The sequence below is a fragment of the Patella vulgata genome, chromosome 5, assembly GCF_932274485.2.
Source record: "Patella vulgata chromosome 5, xgPatVulg1.2, whole genome shotgun sequence".
In the NCBI taxonomy this organism is placed as follows: domain Eukaryota; kingdom Metazoa; phylum Mollusca; class Gastropoda; family Patellidae; genus Patella; species Patella vulgata.
In genome coordinates, this window is record NC_065883.2 from 77,076,105 (window position 1) to 77,085,711 (window position 9,607).

Genomic DNA, 9,607 nt, shown 5'->3' on the forward strand with positions numbered 1-9,607 from the left:
TTACGATTAAAATTTGGAGGCAGTCCGTCAACAACAAAGTGAAAGTTGCAGATTTATTATTTTGAGTAAATTTAAAATCTAAAATGCCACTGCCGGGGTTAGAATTACTTTACCAGAGTTTATCCAGTGTTTATAAGAATGCTGACGATGTCCTAGTGTCGGTAATTCACTGGAAAATAATATCAAATGGTTTTAAATGCATCGGTAAAGGTGAAAAGGTATATTGGGAAAATACGGAATTCGGGAATTACCCCAGTAATTCTTTTTTTTTTAATCAAATGTAACTTTCGTTAATGAAATGTTAATATCTTTATTTCAAATTGGTGAACAATCTTATATAACAACAGTGATCTTGTAGGAATTAGATTAAAGAACTGGTCATTCCTGCTATATAATAGCTCAAAAATTTGAAAATTTTAGTCCGAACTGGGCTAATGAAGACGGGCATATGCCATACACTATACAGTGTTCTATAAGGGAAATTTTGCCCGGACTGCGGCTTCACAGCCTACTCTTATATCGAATTCCAACTGTCAATGGATCTTTTACGTGCATGCCAATGTGTACATGGGACCTCAGTTTTTCGTCTGATCCGAATGACAAGACAGCTGTCCGTGTGAGGCCCTCCGTCCTGCATCACTGACAAGGGGGAACCATGCCGGAAAATCTGGATAAACTTTCTCAGCCAATGCAAAGATCGAACACCCGACCTCCAGGCTAGCGAGCCAGCGTCTTACCAACCTAGTCATCGTGACCCCCCTGGTATAGGCAGATGTAGCTCTTACATAACATAACATGATATAGGCCTATATAATCATATTTTATATTTTTATTCTAGGGTAAAAGCTGTGATAAGAAGTCAGAGATGCTACCAAAGGACTGGAACTCTGATGAGAATGTTTACGTACTGCGTTACAATCAAACATCAAACAATAAAATATTTATTTTAAAGATTATTAAAATAGACGATTCTCTGATGGTCAATTTCATGGTATGGTACAATTAATTATTTTACTCAAATTGGATGGGGTTTTTGGTAGACAAATGATTATCATGGTGCATGTTGGATCAGAAGATCTATCATTGAGTCATGTGATGTGGTTTCCTCCCATTACTAAAGACCCATACACACAAGCAAATTATTGAAATAAAATTGAACCATATCTTCTTTGATTGGCATTTAGAAATTGAACATATTAACACAAGGTACAATTTTATGGATACACAATTACTGAGTTTGATACTAAGCGACGTTTCGACGAGTATACACTCGTCTTTATCAAGCAAATGATATTGAATCAATATAATTACGACTTCCCCCGTCCATTTTTTACAGTCTAATAACAAGCTTTATATATCTTCCATGATTTTCTGTTCATTGAATAAATATCATTTATATTTTTATAATTTTATTTTTAATTTTCAATTTTTTTAAATTTATTATTATTTTTCTTTACACCTGCATCAGCGATCACTCTTGTTCACTTATACCTACACACTCCTCTTTATATTATTGTTTATCTATAGCTCAGGTTAATTGGTTTTCCATTAACAGTGTTAATACACTGATCTTTATAAATATAGCATTCACCTCCTTTTAATCCCTGTAAGAGATTTCCCTTGTGTATGTTTAGTTCCTAATGGCCCCCTAATCAAAGGTGTTAAGCTTTAATTGCATTTGATTATTATCTTTGTTGCATATTCTTTATATATTCTGTATATATTCTGTATATATTCTGTATATATTTGCCCACAATTCACATACCTGTATCATTTGCTTGATAAAGATGAGAGTATTAACATTGAAACGTTGCTTAGTATTAAACTCAGTAATTGTGTATCCATAAAATTGTACCTTGTGTTGAAATTGAACCATATGTTAGTCTCAAAATAACCTAGTTTTTGTCGAGTGGGCGTGGGGCAAGACTAATCTTTATATTGAATGTTTTTGTTGGTATATTTTTAGAGAGAAGAGGATGAGAAAGTTGCTAGTATGAATATCCGATCGTCCGACCACTGTACAGGTGTTTTAGACGATTATCACAGGTAAGCTTATCAGGATTTTTCAGCATGGTGTTTCCCCATGACAGTTGTGCAGAACGGAGGGACTGGCCAGGAACAGTATCTAGTGAAAATGAAATGAAATGAGGTTTATCTTCCTACTGTTCTGTTCCGGCACTATGGCCTACTCTTATATCGAATTCCAACTGCCAAGGGACATTTTACGTGCATGTCAAGGGATGTTTTACGTGCATGCCAATGTATACACCAGACCTCGGTTTATCGTACCAACCGAACGACAAGATAGCTGTCCTTGTTACGAGGTCCTGTGATCTGTGTAATGTTGGTGTTGTAATGTCAAAGAAACCTTGTCGGTATTTATTTATGTAGAAGCTTACATGTAGGCTGAAATGGCACTCTCCTGGCAAAATTACTCTCATAGCAGACTACAAGATGTATGCCCATTGTCATTAGCCTGGTTTTTGCCACAAGTATGATGTTACAGTTTAACATCTTTTCAATTTATACAGAGAGAGAGAGAAAAAAGAGGTTTAACATCCACTCGCCACAAAGTAGGTCAATTCAGGACTAAAATATGGTTCCATTTTATTTGAATAATTCGCTTGCGTATAGGGTTCTTTAGCAGTGGGAGGAAAGCGGAGGACCCGGAAAAAACCCACAGGGTTGGACAGGTGACCCTACTGCTTGACACGTACAACCGGGGAATCAAAACCACGCCAGTTGACTCAATGACAGACCTTGTGATACAATGTGCACGCGCTAACTATTCAGCTATCCCCCCCCCCCCCCATCAATTTATACAGATAAGCTAACGTTTGAAGCTTATTTTACTTCCATTGCCCGTTTTGATGTCATTTTTTTATTTCTAGTGCCTTCAAAAATCTCGAAGACTTCAAGAAAAGGGTTAAAAAAGAAATATTTGATGAATTTAAAAGTTCTGTTGAGAAGAAAAGTGAAAGTAGGAAATGTGAGAAATCGTCGTCGTTATTAGAAGATGATAGATTTACACAGGGTGGTCCTTCACATCGTAGATCTGGTCAACAGCATGAATGGTAGGATGACCTCAGTGTATACAGATCTTTATACAATCAGATTAAATCAAAGATCCTATTTCATTTCGTTTTACTTGTCTTCACTACACTAGGATCTGTAAGAGTTGTTATATTACCTGCATTCTGGAGGGCATGAGGGATTAGCCAATGAAACGATCTGTTACAGTGAGTTCTTGGCGTGTTCTGCACCGAATTTTGGGTAAACCACTAGAAACGTCAATGCTGACTAATTAATCAATGTCTGACGTCATAGGGTCAGAAGCCACTCATATGACCCCTGACACGAAAAAGGGCAATTTGTCAGATCTACATGTAGTGTAGGCCATCGAAAGTATAAAAAACGAAACGAAATATAGATCTGTACTTTAATTAGATTGATATTTATGTTGTGGCAAAAGCCATTAAATTTTTTTTCCAAAACTACTATTTTTGCCGAAAATGTCTATTTATGCGATCTTATATGTGCAGCGTTTGTTGTTTGTGGTGTCTGTATATTGTGTCTTGTTGGCAGGTTTATCTTATGTATTGTAGTTTGTTGTTTGTGGTGTCTGTAGGTTGTCTTGAGTAATTATTTGTGTTTGGGGCTGTCCTTCTGGTCTTACTGTTAAAGATATGGAACCGTGGTTGTCAAGCAGTATATGGCGCTGGACATAACCAAAATAATGGGTGTACCATTGGTAGCATGAGAGAGAGAGAGAGAGAGAGAGAGAGAGAGAGAACTAGATCACTGGGACTAACATATAGTTCAATTTTATTTCAAGTCACTGACTTTCGTACGGAGTCGCATCTCATGACTTCACTAAGCCTGAGTCTTGTTCAAGTTGCCAGGTCATCAAATGAGTCAGCAATTCCTTCCTGGCGAATAAGACATTTAGGAGTTATATGCCCCCCCCCCCCCACCATGACTCGAGTCAAGAGTAGACACAGATGGTCCAGTAGCCTTAATTACATGTTTATTCATTGGGTAGACACAGAGAGTCCTGTAACATAAATTATATATTTATTCAATGAGTAGACACGGATGATCCAGTAACATAAATTATATGATTATTTGCAGAGTAGACACAGATGGTCCAGTAGCCTAAATTATATGTTTATTCATTGGGTAGACACAGATGGTCCAGTAACATAAATTATATGATTATTTACAGGGTAGACCCGGATGGTCCAGTAATGTAAATTATATGGTTATTTGCAGAGTGGATACAGATTGTCCAGTAGCCTAAATTACATGTTTATTTATAGGGTAGACACGGATTGTACAGTAATATAAATTATATAATTATTTGCAGGATAGACCCAGACGGTCCATTTTCTGTCGGACGAGGTGACTTGGATCCTTTTGGTGGAATGGGAGGTGGAATGCTGATGGATCCGAGAAGATCTGGGGGACCAGGATTTGGAATGGATCCAAGTACTGGATTACCTGCACGGTTACCAAGGTAAACATAAAATAACATGACCCGTTTCACTTTAGATATGTAAAGAAAATGCGTAGCGTAATTATTTCAAGCACACCATTTTAGATAGAAATTTGTCCAAGTGTGGGACTCGTGACGTCAGATGTTACTGGGAAAATAAACTCTACTATTTTCACGATTAACAAAACCTTCAGTCAGGATATGAATATCAAATACGGAGGAATGGTGATTGCTCATGGCTCTGTCATTATCTGTACAGTGCTATTCTATGAAATGGTTGTTATCATCTTCATTTCTTCAAAAGGTTCAATTCCAGAAATGGTGGTTTCCTTAACCAAAATGCAAGATTGGGTGGCACGTCATATCAGAAGGTCTGTCATTGAGTCAAGTGGTTTGGTTTCGATTCCCACTTCTACGTGACAAGACGTAGTTTTGCCTGTCCAACCTCAAAGGTGTTCTCTTCTGGGCCCTCCGGTTTCCTCCCACTGTTAAAAACCCCTAAGGGCAAGCGAATTATAGAAATGAAATTGAGCCATGACTGTGTTAGTCCTGAAATGACCTAGTTTATGTCCAGTGGATCGCTCTCTGTCTCTCCCTCTCCCCATTAACCAAAATTTATGCATTGTTTTTGAACATATTTAGTTGGATTGTCTCCCTTGAACTATTTCAGTTGTTTATCATAGTACATCAACAAATTGTAAAATGAAATGTGGTTTAAAATTCTACTTTTCAGGACGACTGAGCTAGGGAAGACTGACATACACTGGGCTAGGAGCAAAATTTTGCAAGGACAGCGATTGTTTGGCCTACCCTTATCGATTTTCAAGTATCAAGGTTTCATTTACGTTCATGCGAACGTATACACAAGTGGACGTGATCTTTTACATTCATGCGAACATGTACATGAGTGGACGCGACTTTTGCATGCATGCGAACGTATACACGCATGGACGTGACTTTTTGTCCAATCTGAACAACTAGATGATTTTTCTGAGTCAGTTCATCAACTCCTGTCTCCTCCAAACAATGTTTCCCACCTCGGCAATGGTTGCTTTTATTTATTACGTATATTGTGAATGAATCTAGAATAGCTGTACCGCCTGGAGCTCGGTGGGTTCTGTCTGGTTCCACCATCCGAACAATGTTAGCTTGCTTATTTATTTTGTATATTTTGAATATTTTTAGAGGAGCTGTACCGCCTGGAGCGCGATTTGATCCATTTGGTCCTTCTGGTGCGAGGCCATCGTAAGTGTTATTACCATTATACGTCAACATTATGGTCTGCTTTTCTGTAGAAAAATGAGATGGGGTTTAACGTCCTACCGTTCTGCTTCGACTGGGCTAATGAAGACAGGCATATGCCATACAGATGCTATGGGGGAAATTTTACCCAGGCAGCGGCACTGTGGCCTACTCAAAAATCCAAGGGATCATTTTCATGCATTGCAATGATACACGGGACCTCGGTTTTACGTACATTCCGAACGACTAGACAGCTGTCTTTGTCAGGCCGTCCATCCGTCCATTTCTTTAGGTAGCATACCCCACAATAAGTCAAATCTTAATATTATATTCTAGTTTTGAACAGTGGTGTAGCTATAGTTGTTACCCGCCTCAGTTTTTTCATCCATTCCGAACAACTAAACACAATAAGTCAAATCTTAATATTCTAGTTTTAATTAAAACTTAATAATGCCTTTATTAATTAAAGCTTTATGCCTTTATTAAACATGCATTATGCAAGAGCTAAATCTGCCTATCGCAGGTCTTTCTTTAGGCCTGAAATGTTATCTAAATTGTTAATTAGAAATTAATTAACTTATCCAGACCACAATCAACTCTCGATGTCAAGGCTAGCCTTCGATATCGACTGGATTAGAATACTATATGCTGCAAGCGCTCATTGATAATTAAATCAAAACATTGGATAATCGAGACTATGCTTTTTAACATACTAACTTTAGTAATGATGAACGAGGCTAGGCGGAAATTTACAAAGCTGATATCTCGGTTCATAGTGGACCAATTTGACTGAAATTTTCAACAAATTACCTTTACATTATCTAGTTTTAACTATTATAGCGAGAACTGTCAGCTCTTTATCTAATCTTCCATAATGTATCTTTAATTAAAACTTGATAATGCTTTTATTAATTAAAACTTGATAATGCTTTTATTAATTAAAACTTGATAATGCTTTTATTAATTAAAACTTGATAATGCTTTTATTAATTAAAACTTGATAATGCTTTTATTAATTAAAACTTGGTAATACCTTATTTAAAACTTGATAATGCAATGTACAAGTTTTATTCACATGTTATATTTGTATTTCAGACCTGATCCTGATCATATGAGACCACCAGATTATGATGATATGTTCATGTAAACAAAATGTCTCTTGTCTTTCAATTTAAACACAGTGTCTCTTGCCTTTCAATGTAAACACAGTGTCCCTTGTCTATAAATGTAAACACAGTGTCTCTTGTCTATCAATGTAAACATGGTGTCTCTTGTCTATCAATGTAAACACAGTGTCCCTTGTCTCTTGTCTATCAATGTAAACACAGTGTCCCATGTCTCTTGTCTATCAATGTAAACACAGTGTCCCTTGTCTCTTGTCTATCAATGTAAACACAGCTAGTGTCCCTTGTCTCTTGTCTATCAATGTAAACATGGTGTCCCTTGTCTCTTGTCTATCAATGTAAACATGGTGTCCCTTGTCTATCAATGTAAACATGGTGTCCCTTGTCTATCAATGTAAACACAGTGTCCCATGTCTCTTGTCTATCAATGTAAACACAGTGTCCCTTGTCTCTTGCCTTTCAATGTAAACATGGTGTCCCTTGTCTATCAATGTAAACACAGTGTCCCATGTCTCTTGTCTATCAATGTAAACACAGTGTCCCTTGTCTCTTGCCTTTCAATGTAAACACAGTGTCCCTTGTCTATAAATGTAAACACAGTGTCTCTTGTCTATCAATGTAAACATGGTGTCTCTTGTCTATCTTGTAAACATAGTGTCCCTTGTCTCTTGTCAATCAATGTAAACATAGTGTCCCTTGTCTCTTGTCTATCAATGTAAACATGGTGTCCCTTTATCAATGTAAACATGGTGTCCCTTGTCTCTTGTCTATCACATAAACACTGTGGCTAAGGAACTTTTCTGAAACAAGGAGTAGCTCTTGAGGACATTTTATGTTTTTTTATTCAACTTTAGTAAGAAAATCATTTTGATTTATAGTCTTTATGGTTTATTTGCATTATTGAAAAATATTAAACTTTCCGTTGATTAATCGCTCTAAAAAATACTAAAATTGATTATTCAACATGTAATAAGGAAAAAAAAATATGAAAGGTTGTGAATCTCCTGGATTAAAAAGAGGGTTCACCTTAAAATAACCCAAATCTCAAACTAGTTTTTTTTATTCATTTAATCTCACCTGTTTTACAAAATCACTTTTACAATAATCTCTTATTTTATCCCTCTGGTGTTCTGTTAAGAGTGGGGGATTAACCAATGAAATCGATTGTTTGGTCAAGCTTTACGTGAGATGTGCATTGAATTATGGGAGACGTGTACAGAGCTGTAGGGACCAAACCACTCGGCAAACCTCGGCAGATTCCGTTATTCTACATCTAGCTAGATAAAGGGTACTGGAATCTGATGAAGTTTGCCGAGTGGGGACCAAACCAAACGTTGTTTCACTTAAATAGCTTACGTCACACGGCCAAAGTTCACCAATGTGACCTCTAACATGACCTTAGTTGCAAACCGGTCGGAATACCAAAAAAGAGGATAAAATCGAAACGAAATTAAACATACATTATGCAAGAGCTAAATCTGTCTATTGCAGGTCTTTCTTTAGGCCTGAAATGTTATCTAAATTATTAATTAGACATTAATTAACCTATCCAGGACATAATCAACTCTCGATGTCATCGCTAGCCAGCGATCTTTAGTGGATTATGAGCCGATTTACTGCATAACTTTCCTTCACGATTTAACGATTAATTGGATAATCGAGACTATGCTGTTTATCGTACTGACTTTAGTAATGATGATCGAGGCTAATCGGAAATTCCAATCGCTTAGATTTCGGTTCATAGTGGATCAATTTGAATGAAATTTTCAGCAAATTGCCTTTACATTATCTAGTTTTTAACTATTATAGCGAGAACTGCCAACTCGTTATCGAATTCCCCATAATGTATCTTTAAGATCTGGTATTTGAATCAGATTGTAATTTAAAATACTTGTTGTTAAAACATATCTAGAGATATAAATATGATATTAATAATTATTATATTATGTATTGTTGTTTAGGATATTTTGATACAAGAATACTTATAGAAACGTTGTGTTTGTAAAATAAAACTAGTAAATGTTTCCCATAAAAATGATGTTCTGTCATTGTATTGTTGTTTTCTCCCGTTTATATATTCTGTTCTGTTATAATTCAGTGAATAAAAGCAAAAAATAATTTTATTGAATAAATTAATTTTACTGTTTTAATTTTTTTTTTTAATGGGGTAGCTTCAAATCGTTACACTAGGACCCTAACTTTTTACCCCCAGAAAAATATCACAATGACAGGGGTTTAATAGCGGCTATGCCTGTTCCCCAATCCCTATTCAGATACAAATCTGAATAAATATTTTGTTTATGAAAAAATAAAAAAAAATATCACAATGAGTCTGGACTATACTGTCACTTTTTGGCATTTTCCCAATTTATATTTTTAAACGTTTTCTTTGCCATAAATGTATTTGTGTTCACTGGAATTTAATGCAAACATCTTTGAAATATCGTGTTTATATGGAAGACCAAACAATTCTTTATTCAATGTTTGGTCTTCCATAGTTTTATGTCAATTTCACGGCTAGCCAGTCATTACGAGTGAAACGAAAGCTCATGCATCTTAAAAAAGTAGCTATTAAAAATCCCAAAGCATAAAACAAAGAAACTGCGTATCTCTGCTTCGCATTAGCTGGAAATGTTAATCATTGAAGCCAGTCAAGACATTCACCCAATAACATCAACATAAAGTTTAAACATTCTACCTCAATTAAAAGCAGGGTTAGGTTCCAAAGTCTTGATGATACTTTGCC

The 9,607-nt window shown here is 36.1% G+C and overlaps 1 protein-coding gene across 1 annotated transcript; it reads left to right on the forward strand.

Annotated features, from left to right (window-relative positions):
* The first annotated feature begins 23 nt into the window (after window positions 1–23).
* Window positions 24–7,910, forward strand: LOC126820862 (proteasome inhibitor PI31 subunit). The gene is made up of 7 exons (XM_056101147.1): window positions 24–218; window positions 839–991; window positions 1,967–2,046; window positions 2,892–3,074; window positions 4,367–4,516; window positions 5,681–5,740; window positions 6,833–7,910. The coding sequence occupies exons 1-7, from the start codon at window positions 84–86 to the stop codon at window positions 6,882–6,884; spliced, it is 813 nt and encodes a 270-aa protein (XP_055957122.1). The 5' UTR covers window positions 24–83; the 3' UTR covers window positions 6,885–7,910.
* The last annotated feature ends 1,697 nt before the right edge of the window (window positions 7,911–9,607 follow it).

Excerpts from the sequence above, each read along its gene's own strand:
- LOC126820862 (XM_056101147.1), top strand. The coding sequence starts at position 84 with ATGCCACTGCCGGGGTTAGAATTACTTTACCAGAGTTTATCCAGTGTT. Across the intron at positions 2,047-2,891 it reads GTTTTAGACGATTATCACAG|TGCCTTCAAAAATCTCGAAG; the intron begins GTAAGCTTATCA and ends TTTTATTTCTAG. Across the intron at positions 5,741-6,832 it reads CCTTCTGGTGCGAGGCCATC|ACCTGATCCTGATCATATGA; the intron begins GTAAGTGTTATT and ends TTTGTATTTCAG.